The following is a 27,224-nucleotide window of genomic DNA, read 5'->3' on the forward strand; positions in this document are numbered from 1 at the left end:
GTTATCGTCAAACAGTTGTCTCGATGCGCGTCACCGGCGCTGCAGAAAACCAATTCCAGCATCAGCTTCTTGTCCAAACAGATTGGGGGATTTATCCATGAACGCGAGTCTTGCAAAAGCTTTGAACTTTTTCCACGTGTTATGTTGCATGCACCAACATTAATGTACTTTTATTGGGGTTATGTGTGAAACATCAAACCCCCTTGATTCTCATCTCCCTCCCGTTCTCCGTTTGGGATTTGTCCCATTGAGTTCAATTTCTCAGGATGCATTTCCAGCAGGCCAATCAGCGGACAGAAAGAGGAGTTGTGAACGGTGATGTCAAGTTTCTGCAGTATTTATGAATTGTTGTCTGCCTGTGATTGTAGTTTGCCGATGGCAGCGGAGGAAGTGAACAAACCAGTCAGTCTGCGTTGGCCACGGTTCCAAATATCGAGCAATAAAAGTCGGAGCAAGAGGAATGCTGCAACATGAACAGTCACCTTGTTCAGCTCGGCATTTCTCTCTTTGCAGAGGGTGATGGTTGTTTACAGCCCACATAATTTCCGTTAAACTTCATAGCGTAGCTTCCTTCAAGGTCGAGCTGGCACATAACATGCGTCACGGCCAAATGTTAGCGATTAAAATCAGATCCAATCGTTTAAAACTTCAACACAGTACATGCCTCCAGCAAGCAACTGTTCCTCAACAGTAGAGGGTCCAGACTCTCTGTACGAAGCAAAGCGTAGTACAAGAAGCCGGTTTTTACCAGGCTGGAGTGGAGGTAAAGGATACATTTTTGTTTTTGGTTTTTTTACAAAGAAATCTGCAAAGTGTGGCATGCATTTGTATTCATCAGCCCTGTTGTATACTTTTTAGGCCAATATTTAAAACAACTAAAACAACAAATAAAATGCAAGTCTCTCTAAACCAAATTGTCGTTCAAAAAAGGGCCTAGTTGAGACCAAAGCACCAGACTGAAGCTTTTAATCATCCAATCTTTGGTAGAAAGGCAGAGAGAGAGACAGAGAGAAAAGAGAAAAACAATTATTCAGATGGAAATTATCCAGCTTGTTTTAATTTATCATGCGATTAATTGATTTATTTTATATTGGGACAGGCTTAATATTTTGTAGAACAATATTTTTCTCCAATTATAGCTGCAGGTTGTTGTTGCCCCCCAAGTATGTCTATACCAGCATTGTGTATCAACGATATGAGTTAAACTCTTGAATGCAGTAAAAGGAGCTCAACACCAGACAATCCAGATATTTTTCCAGTACAGTATTTGAAAACCTCAACATTTTTGTTACATGAAATCACAATAACACTGTGGCTGTAAGAGGACAACATGTGAACAAGTTCAAGGGTTATGAATACTTTAGCCAGGCGCCGCATGTAGAGGTCCACGGGGCATGAATTATTCCTCGTTAGCCAACTGTGTTATTTGTTTTAAAGATGAGCGATACCTGATCTCATACTGGAGTCATGTTTCCGGTCCATGAACCAGGTGCCACGCAGCGTATGAGGTCTGTAAGCATTTCTGTTAACTGCTCACTTGCTCTTGCGCACTTAGGTATTTATTGCAAAGTAACTGCAAAACAAAAACATGATTTCATCCCCTTTTCTTTTTTCTTTAAGCGCTTTTAAAAAAAAAATTGCCCTTCTTCCCCCCCTGTTCAATCTGCAAAGAATTTCCATCAACTGAAATAGATTTATTTAGTATCCTGGATATGAGTTGGAAATGCAGAATAATGAGCTGCACAATTCAACTGAGTAAATCCTGGGATTTTTTTTCTTCTTCTTGTTTTTCAGAGTGGGTGATTCCCATTATTTGGACCTAGTATGAAAGCGTACAAAGCTGAATCCCACCCTACAAATACCCATGTGTCGCAGTCTATTTTTTTTTAGATCCTGTAATTATTCTTTAAAAAATAATGCTGCTCTGCTTGAAGCCTCTTGACCTCTGCCCTCCAGTAAAGGAGCGCTGATCCAGCAGCAGCTCTGTGTGAAGCACACTCAGATCAGCCAGATTTTTCTTTATATTTCCCTCATTATAACTTAAAAAACTGTAAGCCAGGAATTATTATCGAGGGTGTTTATAGCATCATTTGACGCTCCTTTGAATCCAACACCTCYTGGTCACCAGTTACTTATTCAAGCCAAGATGAATGGCTTGTTAAGAGACGGAGAAATGTGCTCATTCACGTGGCAAAGCAACACGCATGCTTTCTGCTACTGTATCTCTGARGCTTTGCTCTCTTTGCCAGGAAATGTATCAAATGTAGCATGTTTGCTCAGCTGACAACCTGCAGCAGTCGCCGAGTTGGTAATTTAGCAACGTCTTACCACCGCAAGTGTTGTTTTTCGCTCAAACTAAAACTAAATGAGGGTAAAAAGATGTTTACGTACGCTTAAATAAGGAACAGATGTCAATCAATCAAAGCTGCACCAGTTCAATTTAAGCACTRAAATGCCAACATTAATACCGCGTCATCGAGCTGTGAACTGTTTTGCTGTTATTTTTTCGTGACAGAGTAGTTGTTATAAGACATTTTCAACTTTTGCATCAGGTTATCTTGACAAACCTACAGCAAATGTATTTTATGGAGACGCTATGTGACAGAAAAACACAAAGTGCAAAGGGAAAAAAACWTGCATATTTTTTCACAAATTYASAMATATAAATATCTGAAATTCATTTGTCTTGTACTCAGGTAAACACTTTTCAGAACCACCTTTTTGCTCCTCTTATCCTCCCTTCAAATTTGACCATATTCCCCATTTCTGCTGAGGGGGGGGGAAGGATCTCCACAGCATGATGCTGCCACTGCCATGTCTCAAGGTGGGGATGATGTGTCTAGGGTGATGTGGAGCTCCTGCAGAGTTACCGTGGGGCTCCCGGCTCATTCTTTAATTGTTGCTCTAATTATCCGACTTGTCAGTTTTGGTGGACGCCGGCCTTTGTGTTGAGCCCCGGCTCACACCGTGGGATTTAAAAAATCGTACGGGACTTAAACATCTCCCACTGTGTGACCTCAATGTGACAATAACTCCTGTCACACCGCATGAGAATGCGAGACTGCACACCTTGTTGCTGTGGACCAGGGGTCACCAACTCCGGTCCTCAAGAGCTAATATCCTACAACTGTTAGGTGCACCATTTTGCCAACTCACCTGAGTCAAATGGCCAAATTTCCTCATCAGCATTCCTTCAGTCCAATAATAAATGGACTGCAAATTGTGGATATTAGTGTTCTTACTATTAGAGTAGAAAAAAAGAGAAGGGAGCAGCATGGCTGCACAAAAGAGGACTGCGATGAGAATTGGGTTGAGGCAAAGGTCACATTGCACTATTTGCCAATAACATAATAGACCCTGCTTGAGACCTGTCACAGTTCGCCTTTTGTCAGGGGAGCGCTAAATTGCGTCTGTYGTACTGAATGATCAAGGTCACCACCAGAAATTTTCTCTCACAATGAAAGGTTTTTTGCGTATGGCGACCAATAATCGCGCAGCGTGAACCCAGCTTTAGTAGGTTTCTGAGTGGTAAAATGGAAAGTGCTCAAAGATGTYGTTTTATAACGCAACCATGTCTTAGTSTTCTTCCCGACTTTATCTCAGAACTGTCCCATAAACATAATTAAAAACACAGGATGAACAGCTGCTAAATTTACTCAGAAATGAATTGTAATACTAAAAGAAGACAACCAGTTTCTGTGCTCCACTAATCTGGAACAAACTTACAGAAAACTGAGAAACTGCCAAAACACTGAGTTCCTTTAACTCAAGGCTAACACYGACTGGAACATTGATTTTTAATTATTTGATGTATATTTCCTTGAAGATTTTGATGATGGCATTTGACAAAATGTAAAGTTTATTGCCGTTTCATAATTGGTTACTGAATTATGTCATTATGGTGTAAAGCACTTTGAACTGCCTTGTTGTTGAAATGTGCTATAAAAATAAAACTTGACTTAAATACAAAAGGTTGTTTCAAATGATGATTTCATTTATTAAAGGAAAAAAAGTTATCCAAACCAAGCTGGCCCTCTGGGAAAAGTAATTGCCCCCATTCTTAAACCATGAATCAACCTTGATTCAACTACATTTTTTCTTCTTCTTTTTTTTAAAGCTTGGCTCAGCTTCACAGGCGAAACACAAGTTTGATTATCACCTCACCTGCAGATATAATAAATAATTGTAGGAGAACCTTTCTGACGCCTGAAAGTTCTCAAAAAGAAACAAATCATCCAAAAACAGTAGAAAAACAAAGTGATTAATGTCTGTCAGTCTGGAAATGGTTACAAAGCTCAAGACTTTGGGTTGCCAGCGAACCAAACCAAGAGCCATAACCAACATCTGGAGAAAACGTGCAGCAGTGGTGAACCTTCCCAGGAGAGACCGGTTAACCAAAATTACTACAAGATCTTATCAAGAAAAATAAAAAAAATTGTTTTGGAGTAGCCTAGTCAAAGTCTGGACTTAAATCAAATTCAAATGTTGTAGTATGACCATAAACATGTCAAACATGAGTCCTCTGTGGCAGTGGTAGAAACTCAATGCCAGTTATAGGAAATTATTGATGTCAATTAGTTATTATTGGTTATTAGGWTTAGGAGGCGGGGCTGCACAGTGGCGCAGTTGGTAGAGCTGTTGCCTTGGAGCAAGAAGGTTCTGGGTTTGATTCCTGGCCCCGGTCTTTCTGCATGTTCTCCCTGTGCATGCGTGGGTTTTCTCTGGGTACTCCAGTTTCCTCCCACAGTCCAAAAACATGACTGTCAAGGTAAATTGGCCTCTCCAAATTGCCCCTAGGTGTGAGKGTGTGTGGTTGTTTGTCCTGTGTGTCTSTGTGTTGCCCTGCGACAGACTGGCGACCTGTCCAGGGTGACCCCGCCTCTCSCMCGGWAYGCTAGCTGGAGATAGGCACCAGCAACCCTCCCGACCCCACTGAGGGACAAGGGTGWARGAAAATGGATGGATGGAGGTTTAGGAGGCACTGCTCTGTTTTCCCGCAATAAATGAARGCATCACTTGAAAACAGCTTCTAATCTCAAGTTATCTCTATTCAAATATTAATAATCTAAAACATTTAGGTGTAACAAAGAAGCAAAAACAAGACATTTATTGGCGCTCTGCTCTACAAGAATAATAAGTTGATGTTTGCAAGTTAATGAGACCTGAACCTACAGAGCCACAAAAAGACAAAGTCGGCCTTCTATCACCTGAAGAGCATTTCAAAGATTAGAGGAATATTATCTCTGCAAGATCTAGAGAAACTCATCCGTGCGTTTATCTTTAGTCACATTGATCACAGGTCTGCCTAAGAAAAAAAATAAAAATCAATCAATCAGACAAATGCAGCTGATCCAGAACCCTGCTGCTGGCATTGTCACTAAAACCAGGAAGATGGAGCACATCACTCCAGCTCTACAGTCCCTACACTGGCTCCCTGTARCTCAGAGATCCTGGTCTGCTCTGCATCCCAAAACCAGAACCAAACGTGGAGAACCAGCTTTCAGCTTCTATGCACCACAAATCTGGAACAAACTTCCAGAAACYTGCCAAACAGCTGAAACACTGAGCTTCTTTAAATCTAGACTAAAGCCCACCTTGCTGGGTTGCTTTTGAAACAGAATAAATGAAACATTAAACAACAATCTGATGTGTAACGACGGTAAAATGTAATGTTTYAATTGTTGGCTGTGTGTTCTATGACTTTKTATTTATGTGCCTTGTTGCTGAAAGGTGCTATACAAACTCAATTTGATTGACTGGTTGACTAAGAGCCTGCAGTCAGCTAGTTAGCACTCATAGCTTCTCAGCTTTAGTGWTAAAAGATATAAGAGGAGGCCATTCGTTAGGTTTTACATTGGGTTCCACGTATTTCTGTTTGACCAGAAATATTTCCAAACAGCCAAACTTGTTTTTTTGTGAGCAAGAGAAAAGTGTGAAAGCCTGGTTTCAGACAGCTGATCAGCAAAGTGCAGCATCGCGTATGGGGGTGGCAGAACCGGGCTGCTCTATGGTCCACATACCTGGCATCTCATTACCTGGACCTTCTATGCACGTGGCAGAAAATGTTGCAGATCCTCTTAAGTGTTACAGGAGGTTTATGTGCTTAAAAAAGCAAATGGACAGATGGCGCTCACATTCACAGACTCGTGTCCTTACCAAAGAAGGAGTTCAGGAGCTTCTGCACTTGGATGTTGCTGCCGACTGTCCTGTACACTCCTTCTTGTGTGGCGGCTGGACAGAGGAGAKGGGAGGATACAGGRAAAAAAAWYWWTAAAAAAAAAAAGAAATCGAGGGAGTATAATCAGGGCAGATGMTGTAGAGTGGAAATGTACCACATGCTTTCTTTAATGCTTGACATGAGACAGAATGAAAATGTTCTTTTCTTCATTTAACTCCTGCCTGAAACTACTCATAGACAAGTTGCAKCCTTACTGTAAGTAATCCTGTTTCCTTAAATCAAACCTTGGTGCTGCTGCAAAGATGCAATAAAAAAAAATGGCTCAATGTTTCTGTGTTTGCTACTGAAGACACTCTCCCAAAGAAACAGTGAGAGACGTCAAAGGTCAAAGTTGAAACACGTTCGTCATTTAATCATTTGAGACTTTCCCAGATTCAATTTTGCTTAATTTGAAGTTCTGATTCTAGAATCTAAAAACGCGAAATGAGTTTGGAGAATTTATGCCAAATTCACAAGGAGGGAGGAAAGAAAGTAAGGAAAGGAGAAAAAAGACGGGAAGAAGGAAGGATTGAAGAAAGGAAGCAATGAAGGAAGGAAAAGAAAAAAACAGGACAGAAACAAAAGGAGTAAGGACACAATGACTAAATGGAGGAAGGACACTGTGAAGGTAGAAGGCAAAGAAAGGACGACAGGAGACAGAAAAGATAGAAGGACAGGAAAAAGGGATTAAGGACAAAGGGAACATTACAAGAAAGGAAGGAAGGACAGACCAAAGAGAACCAACTAAAGAAGGGCATGAGGAAGAGCTGAGGCAGAAAGGAAAGACAGAATGGCTGCATAACAAAGGACACAACAAAGGAAATAAAAAAAGAAAGAGAAATAAAGACAGAAAGAAGGAATGATACAAGGTATCAAGGACATTTAGACAGCGGGACGGGGAGTAAAGTATTTTGATACACTATTATTTTCTTTTTTCATTCTGATCCAGATCCGGAAAACTCTGTAATAAAATTTGAGACTTTTCCAGACTGCGTAGGAAGCCTGGATGTGCCGAGTGAAGAGCTTTCCAACCTGAAGCAGGTTTCATATGAGCCTTTTAACGGCGCTGTGATGAGCGATAGCTCCCCTTCACAGCAACCCCAAGGAGCGATGCCAACAGACGACTCAACTACGCCCCCAACAGGCGAGTAAGAAACCAACAAGAATACAGACAGTAAACAACTTACCTTTAGTTTCAATGTAGTTGAAGCACTTTCGCACAAACTTGAATCCAGTTTCATTTAGTTCCACTGTGGGAAAGCAAACAACAACAACAACAAAAAAAAAAAAAAAAGAAAAATACCCCCCCACAGAAATGAGACCTTGCCACAGAAAAACTGAATATTTTATCACAACTTCAGGCTCGGAGGGATAGTGATGACTGACTTACTTTCTGCTTGCTTGTGAATGGGGGAGTGATAAATCTGAAATGAAAATAGCAAATGTAGAAAGAAATTGAAGACTGTGGAGCATGTGGAAAAATCCACCACTGTGATTAATGACTGCATCCATTTTTTAAGCGAAAGAGGAGAAAAAAAAGAAAGAAAGAAAAAAAAAACTTATGGTTCAAGGCAACAAATCCATGGGATCCAGCTTCCTATGCACAGCGACAGACCTTCGGGATGAATTACGAGGTGATGAGCGCCATTTTCTGGTTTCAGTTAACGGTTTTATAGCATAGAATGACAACGAGGAGCAGAAAAAGAACAATGCATTCAATCTTTGGGTAAATTTGGCTCCAGTACTGCAGGTACAGCTGCCAGCAAGTCAGACTTAGAACTTCTGAACGTGAGACCAGACCTTATCAAACGTGCTGGTCTTTATATCAATGCTTCAATCTGATTCTCTTCCTGAAATAGAGCGCTACTCCTCCACCTCGTGGCTCTGACAGCCGTTAGAGCCACGAGGCTAAGGGCTAAGTACAGAGCAGCGGGAGATGCTGAGAGAGTCTTGTTCAATGACCACAAAGCAGCAGATAGTAGTTAGGGGGTGGGGGGAATATGGCAGTCACACCCGACAATTGATTCAGAGGCTGCTGACTCCCAGCGTGCTGTGTTATGGTATTCCCACAGAGTTACATTCTGCATCAGGACTAACAAATCTAACATACGGGAAGAAAAAAACAAAAAAAAACAATAATAATGGGGATGCCAGAGTGAATAATTACTAAGAGTTAAAAGCGAAAGTCCATTTTCCAGCATTTTGAATGATTGATTTGCTTTCTGTGCCGAACAAGAAAATTGCCAACATATCCAGTCGCTTAAGAGACTCTGGAGAAGTACATGCAGGGATTTCTTTCCCCTTGACTGCCAAACACTTAAAAAAAGTTTTTTAATGGGGAATAACTTTTTATTTTGGGATGTGAGATCAGGCATGTCAATGTCTTGGCCGTGAAAGGCGCAAAATGTTGCCAAAACATTCATCGAAACTGTAATGCATCAGTCTAGTGGTCAAGTGTGATTTATGGCTGTTTTTACACTCGCAGCAGAACAGAAACGAGGGCCAGTTTGGGTCTACCAGAGACGTCTGGAAATGGGAGGCATCAAGTTATCTGCAGCTACACGCATTCATTATTAGACTCGTTTTTGGACAACAGAAATTAGCCAAAGAGAAAAGTGATATGTTCAGTTTTTGCATGTTTCAAAAAAAAAAAAGGAAAATCCTGGTCATTAAATGAATTCCAAATCTATGAATGCATTAACAAGCAAGAACACCAATGTGCGTTTTTTTTTTTTTTTTTTAATAAAAATCAGATACCATGTACATAGGTGCCTTGATGCATACAGAGTCTTGAAAAAAAAAATTAATAATGAACTTTTTCACGTTGTGTTACGTTCTGACAAACTTCAAAGAATTTGTTTGGGATTTATGTGATTGAGCAAAACTGAAAAAGTACCACAAAACTGTGAAGTTAGAGGAAAATTCTGGTTTTTACATTAAATGTACAGGGTTTTCCCCTGAAAACTTGCTAAACTTAGTGGTAGGGATCGTAGGGCGATCATCCAGCAGCCCTTCATGTTACCAAATTAAAAAGAATGTTTTAAGTTGACAGAAAAAGTTKTATTATTGGAAGTCATTATTAATATCTAAACACCAACTATAGTCTTAAAAAAGCAAAACATAAAAAAAAATACAATGAAAATAAATATCAATATTTTGCACTTCAGTTGTTTTGTCCCAATTAAAGTGTCCAAAAATATTTTATCCTTTATCTGTGACCTGTCACTTTATTTGCTTAAGTAAGACCAGGAACGACAGGTTTTAATCTATTAATATATTATAAATCCTGACATGTACATTAAGATTAAAGTACACTCAAGTGTCCGGTTGCTTATTAGTGAATTTCTGAAGTAGGATAGAAAACAAACTAATGAAGCACATTTCAGATTTTTCTCCACGAAAATTTTTGCAAACCACAACATATTCTTCCATTTCACAAGTGTGTGTTACTTTGTGTTGATCTTTCATGTAAATGCCAATAAAAAGCAGTGTAACGTAGTGAAAAAAAAATATAAAACCTGATACTTTACAAAGCTTTAAATAGGAAAAATTAGCAATGCATTTTAGTTTAATTAAAAATGATCTCCATTAAAGAATCTGCAGTTTCAGATATTAAATAAAAATGGCAATCCATAGAGTGTTAATCTTTATTAGTCTAAAAATTACTGAAATCTGTCTTTAGATGAACATTTACTACCATAGCTGTGCTTTTAGATTCATCACAGTGGGACAAAAAAATATTCAGTCAGGCACTGATTGTGCAAGTTCTCCTACTTAACGAGAGGTCAGTAATTTTCACCACAGGTTCTACTTAAACTATGAGAGCCAAAAATTAAAGGAATAAAAATTATAAAACAGAAATCAAAGAAAACATTGTAGAACTTTTAAAGAATTTATTTGTAAATTATGGTGGAAAATAAGTCCTTGGTCAATAACAAACACTCAACAATACTTTGCAACATAACTTTGTTGGCAATGGTCAAACATTTCCTGTAAGTCTTCACCAGATTGTATTTTGGTCCATTCCACCTTGCAGCTCTCCTGGAGGGCAGTGATGCTTTGGGCCTGTTGATGGCAATCTTTCAACTCCTTACAAACATGTTCTATGGGGTTGAGGTCTAGAAGCTGGGTAATCCACTTCAGGACCTTGAAGTGCTTTTTAACGGAGCCACTCCATTGTTGTCCGACTGGTGCGTTTGGGATCATTGTCATGCCGGAAGACGAAGCCTGTTCCACCTTCAATGCTCTCACTGATGGGAGGTTTTGACTTGAAATCTCTCGATGCACTGCCCCGTTCATCACTCATTCACATCAACCTGCTTGCCTATTGTAGAGACATTCTTCCCAGCCTGGTGCAGATCTGCAGTTTTCTTCCTGGTGGCTCTTTGGTCTTGGATTAATTTGGAGTCTGACTGCATGAGCCTGACTGTGGACAGGTGCCTTTTATACTTGCGCCATTAATACAGGTAACGAGTGGAGGACGGAAGAGCTTCTTAAGGAAGTCACAGATCTGTGCTTGTTTGTGGGTGACCTAATACTTATCTTCCACCATAATTTACAAATAAATTCTTTAAAAATCCTAAAATGTGATTTCCTGGAATTTTTTATGTCCCGTTTTGTTATTATTATTGTTAAAGTGTACCTATGATGAAAATTACTGCCCTCTCATCTTTCAAAAGCAGGAGAACTTTCCCAATCAGTGGCTGAATAAATACCTTTTTCTTGCCCTATTGTATCTCATCTCTCATTCAGGATATTGTAATGTGAAAGACACGATTCTGGAGACATTCGTTTACGTCCAACTGAAAGCGTTTTAGAAGATGATGTTCTGGGAGCTTTCAGTCAGGTTTAAAATCACTTCGCAGCTCGGTTTTTGCTTCGTTCAGCATCTTAAATGAAATCCTTCTGGGTACATTTTCAGGGGACCATGTGGTCCTGATTCTCCAAGATTCAGCGCCTCTTTCAAGATAGTAGATCGCAATATCTGAATATTGTGTTTACGACACCGTGGAGATATTTGTAACCAAAATGAGAGCTAATTTTAGCTCTCGACTGTCTTTTTATGCTAATCTAAATAATTTTAGAGCATCCTCCATTCCATCATGTGGAGCCCCACAGGGTTCAAATCTTGGACCTCTACATTTTTTTTTTCTTAGCTGATCTTAGAAAGCATAACATTACTTTTCATTGCTTTACAAAAGATACCAAGATTTATGCGCTCCTGAAACAAATAGATAACTTCTCGATGTTGACTTTTGGTCTTTCCCAGTGAACATTCGCTCTGTGGTACACTATGAAACACCAACTGTCTAATTTAGGTTTTAAAATGGACAGCGATTTCAAGCCGAGTGGTCAGAAAAGTGCAGGGATGTGATCCATCTCGTTCAGCTGAGGCACCTGGCCAAAATAAAACCGATGTCAAAACATGACTTTGAAAGAGAAAGCCATGCTTTAATTACAACTCGACTGGATTACTGGAATGATTTGTTTGTTGGTGTTAAGCTGCCTTCCTTGGCATTCCTTCAGTGGGCACAAAATGCTACCGCAAAGATTTAAACTGGAACACGGAGGAGTTCCCGTTTTATTTTCTTTACACTTTAGACTTCATTTAAAAAGTTTTTGTTGGGAAATATTTGAATGGTCTTACCCCTCAGTACCAATCTGGACAACTGCCCTCGCACTCCCTTTCTCGGTCGCACAGACCAGCTGACCAGATTTTGCTGAACTTAGGTGGAAAGTGCTGAAGCACCAGGGCTATTGCTGTTTGAAGTTCACAAATTTTTAACAGCCTCTTCGTTTTTAAATCTGCAGTGAAAAACAATGTCTTTAATTAAGCTTTTAACCCCGTATAAGAASTCATTAGTATTCTGATTTTATTGTTTTATGTGACTCATGCATTGCGTATTCCTACCAAGACCACTAGTTGCATTTTATTCTGTATTGCTCATGTTTTTGTTTCTATTCTTTTGCATTTTCATGTTTCGTCCTTTGGTCAGTGTTTGATGTTTTTAAAAGTGCTTAATGAACAAAGTCGGCGTTGGCGTGCAGGGAATTTACCCGTCAGTGCAAACTGCAAGAGTAGGCTTTAAAAAAAAATATGATGACTCTGACGGGGAAGTGGCGCAGCAAAAGGGCACTAAAATGTGTGCCACGTGTCATTTTCACATCCTTTATTTGTCTTTGTCAACCACAAGCAAATAATAGACTGAACTGGTAAGATGCGACATTCATCAAGAGGCGCAAAATGAAAGAAAATCCTCTGTAGTGTGTAGGATCTTTTTTTCCTTTCCCCAAGATGCAGAACAGATGTATTTTCTGTAGAATTTGCTCCATCAACACCAAACCTTATTTGGTTTAAAGTCATTTGAGGCTGCAGCCAACCAACCTGCGCACAAATACCTTGTTGTGCGCTGAAAGCATCATGTTACCTCAGATGTATCTTGTACAGAACCCGGTGCCTCATAAATGCCAGTTAAGCAGTTAAATGCCAGTTAAAGTTAAGCTGCCAGTCGTCATGCTGTTTTACGCCTACACAAATAATTGAACATCATTTAAACAGGATTTTTCTCAGCTGGTTGTTTCTCAGCTCCAGTTTTTTTTTTTTTTTTTTAAAGCAAAACACACTTAATTAGATGCGTTTTAAACATCCTCAAAAATAATCAGARATGCAAAAAGCTTTCTCAAAATTGAGTTTTGGTTGCAGATCTGTTACCTCCAAACTGAATGATGTCACATTGTTGTTGGGCTTTTATTGATTAAGTTGTTCTATGGATATATAAGCACACAACAATCAACATCAATGGATTGAAAAACAAGAATTTGGGGGGAGGGGGGGAACGTTTGCATGCATTGTCGATTTTCTGTTACCAACACATGTTCAAAATTATCCATACAGGTCCAAATAAAAACACGCAACTCCATTAATATTTAATTTGATGTCCCTTTGAGATTTTCGCCTCAAACATGTGCTTTTAGAATTAGCAGAGTTCACTGAAACTGGTTTGTTTCCCAGGGCAGACTTGGCCTTTAAAAGTGGTGCATAAATTCTTAGTAGGGTTGATTTCGGGGTTTTGGAAAGACCATTACAAAAACCTAAAATAACGATTTCGAAACCATTTTTTATGTTTGTTTGGGAACATTTTCATACTGGAACACACCACATTATATCCAAGTTTCAATCATCTGAGCCAAACTGTAATCTTAAGAAAAAAAAGGCAATTAGTTGGGATGTTTAGGATCAACTTAGGAGCCACAAATGCTCAAGCCAGCTGACAATAAATTCCTGCTTYAAAATCAACAACTTTATGCTCGACTGATCTTTACATCTGCTCGCATGGACAGGCGCAACGCCTCCTGGGACAACGTTGTCTGGTCAGAACCGCCAAACATTAAGCTATCTGACTTCAAAGGAGTTGAGCAAATGCATTAAATCACAATTGTCATCATAATTTCAAAGGTCTATATGGGCACAATATTTAGCAGGATTTTATATTTTATGTTCAATGCATGCAACTTCTGCATACCAACAACAAACGGTCTGTTGGGTGGACTTTCATTGSCTTCAAAGACCACAACTGTATATTTTTAGTGGTAAATACAAAAGCGGTGGGGAAATTTCGAAAGAGGGAAAGAGTGGAAAGAATAAAAAAAAAAGGGGTAATCATGATCTGTTTGATTTTAAAAGCATGTCGTCCAATTAACATCAAGTCAAATATTAATCAGGGTTTGTATTTGAACCTGTGTGCATTCTTGTGAGGATGTGTAGAGCTGAGAAAAAGTTATAACAAATTTAACTTTAAAAATCATTGCCAAGCAAAGCAATTTTTTTTTAATCAGAGTCAAAGAAGACCATTTCTAAATGAGCAACACAAACTCACAGGCTCTTTCCCATCCATGGCCTCCATCCACAACTTCCTGTCCCCCTCCGAAAGGGCCTGGAAAGTGACGGGTGCGTTTCTGTGGAAACGGTAACAAGAGCCATTAGGAAGGCAAAGGTTTCAGTTTAATTATTCAGCTGAAACGATGCACTCTTCAACAGTAGCCAGTTTGATTAAATTCACACATCAGACTCATATCTTAAAAGCCAAGTGGAGTAGATGGAAAAAGGAAAAGAACTGATAAGAACACCCCGGGAGGGAGCGTCTTTGATGAAGCCGACAACATCCTGGAAGCTAAACGAGATAAAAGTAAGTAAGCATAAAGTAATAATAAAAAATAAAAAAAAACACACATTGCTGCAATTGTCGTCGTGCAAAAAACGCCGTCGAGTGCCAGATTTTGCAGCTCATGGGGATGTGAATCAATTGTTAACAAAGACAACTGTGCAACGAGATGAAAGCCTCCTCTGGCAAAACCCTATGAATAAATTTAAGTCGGAATCAACTTTCAGAGTGAAATAAATGTCAAATCTTTTATACATGGGAAATGTTAGTTATCAAAGTAGCTAAAATGACTAATCTGGGTTAAATATGGATTTTATTGTATCCATTTCTATTAAGCTGAATGTCTGCTTTAACTCCAGGAGCATTTCATTACACAGCACTGCCACCTTGAGTTTACCAAACAGCCAAACTACCAGATATGTTCGACTCAAGAGTCACTCTCAATGCAGAAGCTCAATAAACCCCCTCCAAACAGCACAGACGACATTCGAGTATTTCCACCCATTTCAAGACCAGAAAGGCCAGCAAGGTGACAGGGAAGCTCGTAGTTCAAGCAGTTATTAAAATGCATTTTGTTCCAAATGGTGTGCTTTTATATAAATATGAGCTTGTTGTGTTCCTTCCCCCTGCAATCAGAGAGTTTGCCATCTGTTTCCAGCGCCAGCTCATTGCTCAGGGATTGTTTGGGCTACGGTCCATTTAGCCTTCACACTCTGTCCTTGTAAGCCACCTGTTCACCTCGCCGCCTCAACCTGTTTATCCCACAAGGCTCTCGCGTTGCCTCGTCAGGTTGTGTTTGCGCTAACCTCTCCACGGTTTCCACGTCAAAGCAGAAGCGCTTGTCTATGGAGTCGGTCTTGCGGCGGATGCAGGATTTCAAGGTGAGTATCGTTGGGGCCTGCATGGAAAAAAATTAATTAAAAAAGAGAGATAAAGTTGGAGAAGTGGTCGACGATGGGAGTCAACATCGATAGGGTAAGTTGTTTAAAGAATGTAAGTGGCGACAAAGGCCCCACGTTCTGGTTACTGGTGGTGAAATTACCTGTTTTGTTGCAGGCCTCTGTTCACAGGACACCATGATCAGCATTCTCCCATCCTTGTGATATTTGCAAAAATATTTGACCCACGATGCACCCAAAGCCCCTGGTGTGACCAAAACAACAAAAAAAGACACAAAAAGGTCTGTTGAGACTTGGAGACAAAATAACTCGAAAATATGTGATTTCACATTTTGTCGTGTTACAATTACAAACTGTCTTTGTAGTAGATTATCACATTAACAGCAAAAGAACAGCAACACATTTAAAATTAGCAACAAATATTCTCTTCATTTCCGCTGAATAAATATTTTGTACAACTATGTTTTACTACAATTACAGTTACAGGTTTTTTGGAACATGCCTCCTAGACGGAAATCCTCCCTCTTGGTCTGTGTAGGTTAAAAGTCAGGTTTGGGTAGATTTAAAGGAACAATTTTATGTGTTTTCCAGCCTCATAGTATAATTTCATAGCACAATCAAGCAACTACGTTACCTTCAGTTGTTATAAAACTTCTGTATATATCAAACACAACTTAAAAGAAATTTGACTTTGTAATCCAAAGTCTTGAAATTGGGGCCTCTGTCTCTTTAAGAAACTAAGGCTGCTCTTTCTGACCCTCCGCCTTCAGGAAATCCTCAACAACATTGCTCCACTATTAACCCTTAACAACATTTTTACCAACTTTGCACTGAGAAATAGTTTGTGTAATGAGCTCAGCAGATGCACAGTTCCACCAGGTGCTAATTGCTGCTAGCTAGTCTGAAGGAGCAGAGTGAGGGAGTCTCGGAGGAGGGCTGCTCTGTAATGAGGAGCTCAGAAGCTTGGAAGCTGCTGCTCTGAGGAGGAGCTGCAGAGGAGTCTGCAAGGGSCGCTCTGTCCCTCCAGGCGTTTTGCACCGCTGAATGGTTGCCACGGGAGATTAAAGGATTTCTTAAACATGCATGAAAAAAGTCAAAGCAACACTCCAGGTATGTTTTTGATGAGGGAATAACATTATAGYGTGATTTAAAGCTAAATAAAGTCAGTTTTACACAATACTGCCCCTTTAATGTAACATAAAATGCTTTTCATTTTTGTACGATGACTTGATAAACTTCSTGGAAATGTTCAGAGTTTGGGATATTGTTTTACAACTTAACCCTGAGTCAAACATTTTCATGCCTTTATCCCTGACTATTTAGATTGGATGTGACTCTTTATACGTTTATCACACAAATTCAATCAAATGCATTTACAATACGTCTGCAATCTTCATCTTTAATACGTACGCTTCTCCTGACAGTACAAATAACCCTCCAACGGCAGAAAGTTCTGCATCTTTGAGATTTGAGAAGGATGCTTCATCCTCTTCATCAGCTCCTCCAACTCCTCACAAGTGCTCTCATAGTGGTTTCTAGACTGCAGGCAAAGACAGAATAGAACTAAAAGGGCTCAAGTCAGACAATATCAAATCCCCCAACAATTGCCAGCAACACCACTTACGTTCTGCAAGCTGAGCTGCAGCTCCTGCTTATAAGGCATAAAGTCCTGAGTCATCTCCACTGTCAAGTTGTTGAGAGTTAAAATGCTGTGAAGGAACGCCAGCACCTATCAAACCAAAGGATGAAACATATATTTTCAGAGTGTGGCTGAAAGCGCGACTGTCGAGGTGAATTAAAGGCCCTCTTCCCTGCGCGTGCGGTAGCAAAGAGGAAGAGTGGGAAACCGCCGAYAGCACTCACCGGCTCCACAACGTCAAACTTCTTCCTGTCCTGAACTTGATGGATCTGGTATACGTATTCCACTGACGATTCATAGAAGTTCACCCGCTCCCTATCAAGGAGGTCATCAGCCTTCAGAGAAAAGCAAAGAAGATTGATTACTGGACTGACCACAACGGTGTCATTATTAGTTTCACATTTCAATACCGAACCGATGCAAAACACTTGAGCCACATCCGACCTCTTGAAGCTGACTCTCCTTCTTCTTGGCAGAGAGGTTCAGATGTTTATCGAGCAGAGAGTAATATTTTTCACTCTCTTTCTCAAACTTCTTCTTCTTTTCCTGCAGGACGCATAAGCAAAAGATAAAACAGCACTTTAGGATATGTAACCGTTTATTGATGCCTAAATAGAAGCCAAGAAAGAGGCATTATCTATCACAGTGTACTTAAGCAAAATTCAAATTCTATGAAACTGAAAGGAAATTAAGTTTTACTTTATAAATTCTGCTTGTTTGTATTTTTTTTTAGGCACGGAGCATTTGTAAAAAATTATACAAAAAAACAATAAATTTAAAGTGGAAGTATTATGGGTTTCCAGCCACATAGTATCATTTTATATAACACAATCAAGTAACTCTGTTAYKTCTAGTTGTTWAAARAAATGCTGCATAAATCAAATATGACTTAAAAGMAATATGATCGCTTGAAATTGRGACTATGTCTCTYTAAGAAAGTCCTGCTCTTTCCAACACTCCACCCCTGGGAAGTCACCACAACGTCGCTCTTCTATTAWTCCCGCTTCGTTTTTTATACATTTGTTAAAATGAGAGCTCCCAACGCAGTCGGCTAACTCCCCTTCGCTTGAGCTGAATTTACCTTTTAGCATCCATGAACTTATAAAAAAAACAGAAAAGACACCAAAAAAAATAACTGTACACCAAACCAGACACAAGAAATAGGAAAGACAGCCTCCAAAGGAAAATTTGATGAAGACGTATTCGACCAAAACAAGAAGGACTTCAAGCTAGCATCGGAGCTARCCACAGAGATTTTATCCACTTGTTCTGATTTTAGTTGCTTTCGTGGCAACTTCTCCARAGACATGAAGAGAAATTTAACCAGTTTCAGAGAGGAGGTCTAAGGAAAGCTAAATARAATCGTGGCAAACATGAAAGAGACCAGAGAAAGAGCGGAGGAATCGCTGCAACGTGTGGCAGAAATGGAGGAGTGAAGGARTTACCGTCTCAAACTACAAGCAACAGATAAAATMTAAGAAACAACATCCATGTGTACRTTATTCCTGAAGACGCAGAGGGAGACAACCTGCTGGAGTCTCTTGGAAGTTTTATTAAGTTTCAGCTGTCATCATGATGCAGCCTCCTCACCAAGATAAACCCGTCCGCAAATGTATTTAACATCCCTGTTGTTAGATTTGCAATCATAGAGATCGGATCCAGTGAAAGAACTAGGAATCGAATAGTTTCATAAAGAWACACTATCAGACATCTGGCCTAAAACAGGCATTACTGTTTCCTATAGGCAGATTACAATAGACTACTATTGTTTTGGGAGCCGTTTTAAAGGYTGTGAGTRCATTGAGCCTATACTCATTGGCTATAGGAGAGATGCCGTCCACATCCCAAACATCATCTGGGGACTTTTGTTTTCCACMAAGACTCCCTAATRAGTCGTTTTGTTTAGGAAGTCATTCTTTTACTATTTTTGACCCTACTCTCATGCTGCAAATTGCTGTCGTAAAAGMAGAATTAAACAACAAACTCAATAAAGTGGAGCTTAAACTCAAATATATTAAACTAAATCAGAAAAAAATGGACCTCAAGCAAAAACAAATATTGGYCCAGCGACTTAAAATACAACAATTGGACAGATTCMTCCTTAAAAACAAAACCCTGTTACCAACAGGACATTTATTTCTTCTGGTGTAAAGCAYAAGTCATTTGAAATATGTTATAGGAATTTAAATAGTCAGCCCTRAYTAACCAAGCGTCCATCAATAAATCAGTTTCTAGGTTCTTTGGACCATCCCTGACTTGGCGCAAAACAAAATAAATGGATGACCACAGACATAACAGAAGCAGATGTCGATAAAGCCACGTCAAAATCGAAGGAAAGCAAGGCGCCAGGCGGAGGCGGATTACCAGCTGAATGGTATAAAACTTTGAGGAAATCTATAACAMCTTTGCTGTTAAAATGCTCTAATCATGGGGTTTCATTTAACAGGGCAAGACCCCTCCATAATGGAAACAAGCAATAATATTCATCATACCAAAAGCAGGAAAGATAAAACAAGAGTATAATTCATATCAGCCCATCTCTGTCTTAAGCATATATATATAATATATATTCACTTCAATAAATGTTACTAGAAATTATTATCCCTGAACTGRTCGATACAGACCAGCCAGGCTTTATTAAAATATACATAAACAGGTTAATGTCGACATTATGAGTAGAGACAACATGAAATCCTTAGCAATTGGTTTTGATGTACAGTGGGGATATTTATATCTGGTTCTACAACATTTTGGCTTTAATAATTMAATGATACGTTGTTTAAAATCATTACACAAGTTGTCAGTGGACTGGATCAAATCTATATGCCGATGATGTCAACCTCATGTCCTGCTACCTCCAATCCGGACRCCATTTAGGTTACAAATTAAATACAGACAAAACACTCAATCTCTGATTTAACTATTCACCCCGAGAAGATATAACTAAACTGTTCACATTTAAATAAAAAACAACAGCTATGAAATATTTGGGTGTTCATTATTAAACCTCTGAACAAAATACAGAAACCAAATTATGGATCACTGTGGCTAACAAAATAAAACTGATTTTGATTTACATAACCGAACAGAAACAATAAAAATGATTGTATTACTTAAATTGTTCCTCYTTTTTCAGTCCATCAGTGGAAATTCCTAGTAAGCAGCGTAATGAGTGGAACCGAACCATCTCTRGGTTTATATGGCRGAACAAGAAACCCACGGTTATGCTATAAAACATTACAATTACCAAGAGATAAAGGAGGRATGTCACTCCCATGTTTGGAAAATCACTATAAGGCAGCAGAACTGCAGTATGCCGTCTACTGCTGTGAAGGRGGGGTATGATGCAGAGTGGAAAGAACTAGAATTAAGTCAAATTGACATCCCCCAATCTCCAAAGGGTGATAAACACCTCAACACTACATATTCAGAGAAGTTATGCGTTTTTATGCGTCTTTACCAAAGCATTTTAGACAAGCGCAGCTTTACTCTAGATTCAATGAATTGACTAGAAAAGGCATTTAGCTCACGCTGCGTGATCTCATCTGGAACCGACTTGGACAGCGTCCAACAACTACAGGAAAAATTTCATCTTCACAAGCGAAACTATTACAGATATTTGCAGCTCAGGCACCTTTTWAGTAAAAACATGGACATATTAAAAAAAGCATCGTCAGGATCTCAATATCTTCTATGCTACCTGTAAATGTAAACCTTAGAGGAAGAGGAGGCTATCTGGTCCATAKTTGTGCCTAAAAGCCTAAAACACCAACACTGTACGTCAAAATTATGYGGACGAAGAAAGCAAAAATAATACTGACAATGAACGGCTAAACTTCTGCCRAATTAATTCCACCACCACTAGCTCCGGGTACTGGGGCGAATTTTCATGGAAGATATCATTAGGGTTTTTTTTATGACTCATAAAAGAACATATTCTCAGACCAGCAGAGCTGAATCTGGRCATTGTTGGGAGACAATATAACGATGTGATGACATGCCACGGTCATATTTTCAGGAGTTGCCCATTAATGTCTTTCTACTGGTTAAACAGAAAGAAGTCAAATGAATCCTTGGCTTTGATATTGAACAAAACTTTCCAACTATACATTTATGTTWGCGGTGGAGCTGTAAATCGGCTCAGATTTCCTTAATTTTGAGAGATTGATGATTGGACGATACTTGCGTCTTTCTCCACCGAACTTATCTACCTTGGCAATGGTCTAAAGGTCAACCAGTKTCCTCTATTGCTCTGCCGTGAAAGAGGTTTGACTGATAGACCGGCCCACCAGGGAGAAAATAAATAAMATATATTAGCTAAGCTACATGTTGTTAAAAAGGGAGWTGTTCCTTTCCACTGTCACCACCTGCATGCTCAGTGTGAGGGATAGCTGCAAAGTCGATAACTTGATGCAGTGAACATGGTTACATTGTTTTATAACAGAAACCAAACTGACCATAAATCTGCATGTGTGGATTGAGTGGAGTGTATCTGTATGCACTTGTAATCTGGAGTCAATAAGTAGCTAAAAACAGGAAAAAAAACATGTATTCATACTCACCAAAGAGGCTAACAGTAGCTAAACAAAATGTTCAACAAGCTAAAAATGTGACCACCAATATCAAAATGGGAATGCAGCCTTTAAATTAAATCCAAGTGGTTTTAAACTGAACATTTAATTTTTTGGCTTGTTCATCCTCAGAACACTATATTTCAGGAATGTCAAACATGTCAAGCTTAGAAATTATAACAGAATAAACTTTAAAAGCTCCAGAGTGTCTAAGAACTGATGATTTACCGCAACTTTCCCAGACTCATTAAATTCCATTCTAGTTATGTAGAGCGTAAATATTTTTACTATTATGTTAATTTAGTCTTATGTTACAGCAAGTTACAATTAATTACTCAAACTCCCCTTGGCACAGRRAGACAAGTCACTAATTTAGCTTAAAAAGTGACTTCTAACCAGAAAGAATCCCTKTATTTCTCTTTCATGACTCATGTGGCATTCACTGTAACTCGGAAGTTAGAAATCTGCACTTAAGTTATTGTGTCCTAATTCTTGCAAAAAAAAAAAAAATTGTGAATTCAACTAAAGTAGCTGAACAAGTCAGTTTATTTTTGTCAGTAAACGGTTAGGGTTTGCAAAGCAAATATATGAGAGAGGAAGAATGACTCGGAGAGATCGCTGCTGGTTTATTAACAGGTTTGTCTGGTTAAYACATTAGATCAGCTGTTTCTGTAAGCAATACAGCATATTAATCRTCTGAGAAAGGTCAGTGTATAGCTCAAATGTTTGTGAATAAAAGATTTACACTTCTAACAGCTGCTCGTTTGGCCTCACTTTGTGTGTCACTGCATTGTGTGCATTATTGATCAAGTTCATCTGAAGTGTTCAACTGCACTATTTCTAAATTCATCAGCGACAAATTCTCTAAAGACAGACTACACAAAAGGATAAGGGCATTTTTTTCCGCTAACAGCACTTCATCTTAGAAAATTGTGTGAATGTGTGGAAGAAAATAGACAAAATATGCTTAAATACACTAAAGACAGGAAGTTGTTCCAACTAGCTGCAGCCTTCATTTTAAAAAGAACAAAATACATCTTACRTTTTCAATTTAAAAAGAGGAACTGAAACCCATCATACTTAATAYACAGAACTGGTTCACATAAAACATGGTCATAAATTGGGGGTAAAAACTTATATAACATTTTGAGGAAGTAACTTCAGACACTCTGAATGATAAGTGGAAGTAGCTCAGGGTGGTTCTAGATTTGCTAGATTTTGGCTCACAATGGCARGAAATGCATGTAAACATTACCATGCAAGCACATGCATGTTCCATCCAAAAACCTACTTGTTTGGTCCTGAATGAATGAGCCACACTTTGTTTGGCAGAGCAGACAAATTCATAACAGCACTCACTTTTGTTGCACCTATCTGCTCCTTCCTGAACTTCTCTAAGGGTCTGATGAGGAGATTGGACGCATTCTGGACCTGGACAGACGAAAATGGAAACAACTTTATATGCAGGAAAAGAATAAAGCACAACCAAGAAGAGAAGAGACAGAATTAGCAGATTTAAGTTTTGGTGCTAACACAGAGATTAACGAGTACCAAAACCTAAAACCCTTGGAAATTATGAAAAATRCAAACACAGAAAGTGTTGAGTCATGCCCACTAATACRGGAAGGCACCAAGTGTTGCATCTGTAACAATGCCATTTTAAAGTACAGATGGGTTCTTTTCTTGACCTAAMAAACATTTATTACTGACAATATAWCAAATGAAGCATGTTAAATGTGGGACTTTAAGAGAACCAAATGTCTACAGCTCTGGGATGAGGCCTCAAAAAACRAATGTTGCTGCTAGAATATATAGATTAAACATGCAGTAAGGAAACTTTTATTTAAAAAATGGTTTTTATATATTTGTTAAAAGTGTCACTTTGTTCTAACAGCATTATATGTGACAATGTGAAAAGAATCCAGCTCCTCTGCGCCTCCCTGTGGACCTACCGTCATCTGCAGAAATACATTGCTCCCAGTCAGAAACAACCAATSAGAGTCAGCAGGAAGGTGTTGGCGCTGTCAATCACGCTCGTGTACACACTGCTCAAGATTGTGAGTTAGCTGCAGCCGTTTTCAAACAGCAGTTCTCCTGACCTCCTAAAACACCAAATCATGATATAAATCCTCATTTCGTGAACTAAAATTTGCACTGAAGACTTTGCTTGTCGTAATTTTGTCACTGCTGTTCATTGATCCCTGACCGTGGCACTGCAGACATAACATCATCCCTCTTCTTTGACTGTGTTCTCAGCTGCCAGGTGCTTCTTCATATCTTTCCATTTTTTATCATAAAAATGAATGTGATAAGCCTGAATACAACTGGAAAAGAAAGCTTGTGCAAATGATGATATCTGGCCTTTAAAAGATAAATAAATAGTTATTCTGAAAAGATAATGTGCTTCCATCGTCACATCCATCATGTGATTTGCAGGTTTTTAAAATACATAGTCCAACCGGTAAGACAGGAGAAAGTTGAAAAGCACCATTCCTCACCTTTGTGTTACTTAGAGCACAGAAACGTTTCAGTAGTCGGAGCTTCAGGCACTGAAACCTAATGAAAAATACCCACACATGCTCCCATTAACAGAAAGGGGAACAAGAAAACTAAAAAGAGGAATGGAAACTAAAATAATTGCCAGCATTGCTCTTATCCTTTCTGCACGGGGCGGCACAGCGTCTCTGTGTGAACATGCCCTGACTAAGACAATATACCCAAATTAACACACACACACACACACACACACACACACACACACACACACACACACACACACACACACAGAGCGAGAGAGAGAGAGAGCTGGAAGAATGTGTAGCAGAATGAGAAATGTTTGGCCGTGGTGTTGGCCTCTTTTGTGCAGGATGTGTTAATGTGGCTCTATATCTACTGAGGGCTCAAATAGGATGCAGAAGGGTCTTTGGAGGAAGCCGATAACCTACCAGCATCATCCTGTCACGCTCCACTTCCTGCAGGAGTCCGGCGAACTCCTGGAATGACTCAGCTGGGGAAGAACAACACAAAGACAASGACCGGAAGTCGGAGTTACTGCTGAACTCCTCACACAGACGATGGTGACACATTTTCATGTAATCAAACCGTTACAAAAGAAAACACTAGAGCATAAACTTTGTAATGAAAACCTTTTTCTACAAAGTTTTTCTTCACATGCTTAGGAATCTGCTTTTCTTCCCGATTCCTCGCAAGGTGGCAGCTTCTTTYCACCGAGGTGGGAAGGGAATAAGTTGGATTTTAAAACRATAATAATGAATTGAAATTATTTTAGAACTAATTAGACTAGCTTATTRACCTATTAAAGAAACTTTCTTTTAAAGGACTTACCTTTTGTAAGCTTTATAGGAGAGATCAATATTAATATCTTACCAATGTTAATCTCATCATCCGTCAGGGAGTCGCCAATAAAGTCGAACTGGAATGCACTGAGAGTCTGGGAAAACTTCTGCACTGCCAAGGAATAGCCTGTTAAAAAACGAGATTTATTTCCCATCGGCCAGAAAGTAAAACTCCTCATTCCATTTACCAACACAAACAATSCTAAAGTATTTATGCCCCTTGAACTTTCGAACTCCTTCCACATCTTCTCAAGCTACAACCACAAATTTTAAGAGTATTTTATGGGGCGTTTGTGTGATAAACCCAACACAAAGTAGCGCATACTTGTAAATTGTGAAGGAAAACGTGTTCAAACAAAACAAAAACTGAAAAGTTCAACCAGCTAAAGTCCGCTTTGTAATGCAAGAAGACATTTGGAGTTCGTTTCTARCAGTTTTTCACAGTTGAAGCTCGTTTTTTGGGGGGTTTTTTCCCCCCTGTTCTCGTTTCGCTCAGTCAGATTTTATGAAGTGCATCTTTGACGAAAAGCATCCACTGCAGCATGATGCCGTCACCACCATGTTTCAACCTGCTGTGTGAGTTCTTCTCGTCATCAGAACGTCTTCCAGGATTCGTTTACTTTTCTTCCTTCATCGCTTGTGGGAAATTTTAAACTGGACTTCTGATGTCTTTCTCCAGAAATGTGAAGTGAATGACTCATATTTTCAACAGTAATCCTGTTTAATATTCCACCATCTCAGCTGGGGGTCTCTGCCGCYATTTTACCACCATGCACCTCCTGGTTGTTACTCTGATTAATGTTCCCCTTTCACTCACAGAGTGACTGATCAACTCTGCATGGCAACGCTTCAGAAGCTTGGATGGTGAWATRTCATAAATCAGCCTTTCAGCAAAACGTTCACCGACTCGGGCCAAGCATAACTTGCATATTTCACAGCATTTGCAGCTGAAGTCCACTAAATAATCCAGATTTGGGATTATTTGGGAGCAATTTTATCCCGTGACCCCTGCTCAGTGGCCATTATCTGGACTGCCAACACTTCCACAGAAGCAACACTGACAGTTTCTGTTGTCRAGGTGATAAGCTTGTCATTCAGGATTTCTTACTGGACGTACAGTGTCCCTGTGCCACGCTGACCCAAAAGCACACATCTACAGTTGGAGTGTGTGTGTGCTGGTTCTGGCTCTGGTCCACGCATACTCCAGCAGTGGGACTGAACCCACACRAGCAAGGGAGAGTGGAAAACTTTCAGCGAGGGAGACAGATGTTTTCAGTTTGGTCATCGTGCACATCTGCATCAGAAGCATGACCTTTCAAAAGGAGCGAGTAGCACCTCCCTGAATGTGCCTCTCCCACTCACTCCCATTAATCCTGCAGGCCCCCATTAAGGCCTGATGATGCAGCAGATCCTTATCGTTTTATTATTGAGTGTAAAAGAGATTTGAAGGTAAAAAAATAAAATAAAAAATAAAAACATGCTCACCCTTGATTGCGGTAATGACACTGTTCCCATCTTTGATCAACTCTTTGAGAAATTTGCTCGTCCTGTCCAGCTCCAATTCATAACACTTGAGGGACTCTCTGAAGTCTGGACTGTCCTTGTAGCAGTCACTGAACTCCAGAGGAGGGTGCCCCATCTTCRAGACGAGCTGCTTTCACACAATAGACGCTGGAAATCGTTGTGGAGACACGCTGCCTMCCGCTTTTCTATGGAACACTGCTCATTTCAGTTCAGCCGAAGCGACTATAAACTCCCTGCTGCTCACAGGAGCGCAAACCATGGTGTCCGGGGGAGCCTGCGGCTGCTGCTGGAGAGCTGCGGAGGGAAGGGAGTAGTAAACTCAGCAGGTTTAGCCTCTCTAACCCCGCTTCCCTTTGATGGACGCGTTGTTTACGCTTCGGTTCAATGATATCCTGGTCCGCTTTGCCACTTTTTCCTTGTTGTAGTATCGTGATGAGAAGAGCGGCTAAATCTCCTTTGGACGCGTTCCATTCCGAGATATTTCCCCCTCTCACAAAGCCGCTGTCTGTCTTCCGCCGTGGTTTAAACAAGTTCGTCGTATTTAACGCCAAAAACCATCTCTTAAAACCACTCACTGTGAATGGGTTGTGTTTTTTTAACTGAACGGCAGATTTTTAAACAAATGTAATCACCCGTTTTACACTGAGGACGTCACACAAAACGCAATGGAACGAAACCAGTTGGCTACAGTCACACAAAAAAAACTTCCCATTTTCCACACCCAGGAGGTTCTTAAAGGGGAACTGCTTCTTTATTGTAAGAGAAAATTATGTGATAGATAGATAGATAGATAGATAGATAGATAGATAGATAGATAGATAGATAGATAGATAGATAGATAGATAGATAGATAGAT

General features: G+C 39.6%; 1 protein-coding gene across 1 annotated transcript in view; it reads right to left on the minus strand.

Moving 5' to 3' along the window:
- Positions 1–26,999, minus strand: part of ophn1 (oligophrenin 1) — a 41,876-nt gene extending 14,877 nt beyond the window's left edge. The window contains exons 1-14 of the mRNA XM_008427517.1: positions 26,330–26,999; positions 24,876–24,971; positions 24,434–24,495; positions 22,848–22,919; positions 17,362–17,463; positions 17,142–17,252; positions 16,903–17,007; positions 16,689–16,818; positions 15,422–15,522; positions 15,186–15,277; positions 14,095–14,173; positions 7,608–7,641; positions 7,405–7,467; positions 6,157–6,231 (exon numbers count right to left, since the gene is read on the minus strand). Of these exons, the coding sequence (XP_008425739.1) occupies positions 6,157–6,231; positions 7,405–7,467; positions 7,608–7,641; positions 14,095–14,173; positions 15,186–15,277; positions 15,422–15,522; positions 16,689–16,818; positions 16,903–17,007; positions 17,142–17,252; positions 17,362–17,463; positions 22,848–22,919; positions 24,434–24,495; positions 24,876–24,971; positions 26,330–26,483 (1,276 nt within the window). The 5' untranslated portion in view covers positions 26,484–26,999. The remainder of the gene's footprint in view (positions 1–6,156; positions 6,232–7,404; positions 7,468–7,607; positions 7,642–14,094; positions 14,174–15,185; positions 15,278–15,421; positions 15,523–16,688; positions 16,819–16,902; positions 17,008–17,141; positions 17,253–17,361; positions 17,464–22,847; positions 22,920–24,433; positions 24,496–24,875; positions 24,972–26,329) is intronic.
- Between the last annotated feature and the right edge of the window lie 225 nt (positions 27,000–27,224).

Source organism: Poecilia reticulata, linkage group LG14, assembly GCF_000633615.1.
Source record: "Poecilia reticulata strain Guanapo linkage group LG14, Guppy_female_1.0+MT, whole genome shotgun sequence".
NCBI lineage: Eukaryota > Metazoa > Chordata > Actinopteri > Cyprinodontiformes > Poeciliidae > Poecilia > Poecilia reticulata.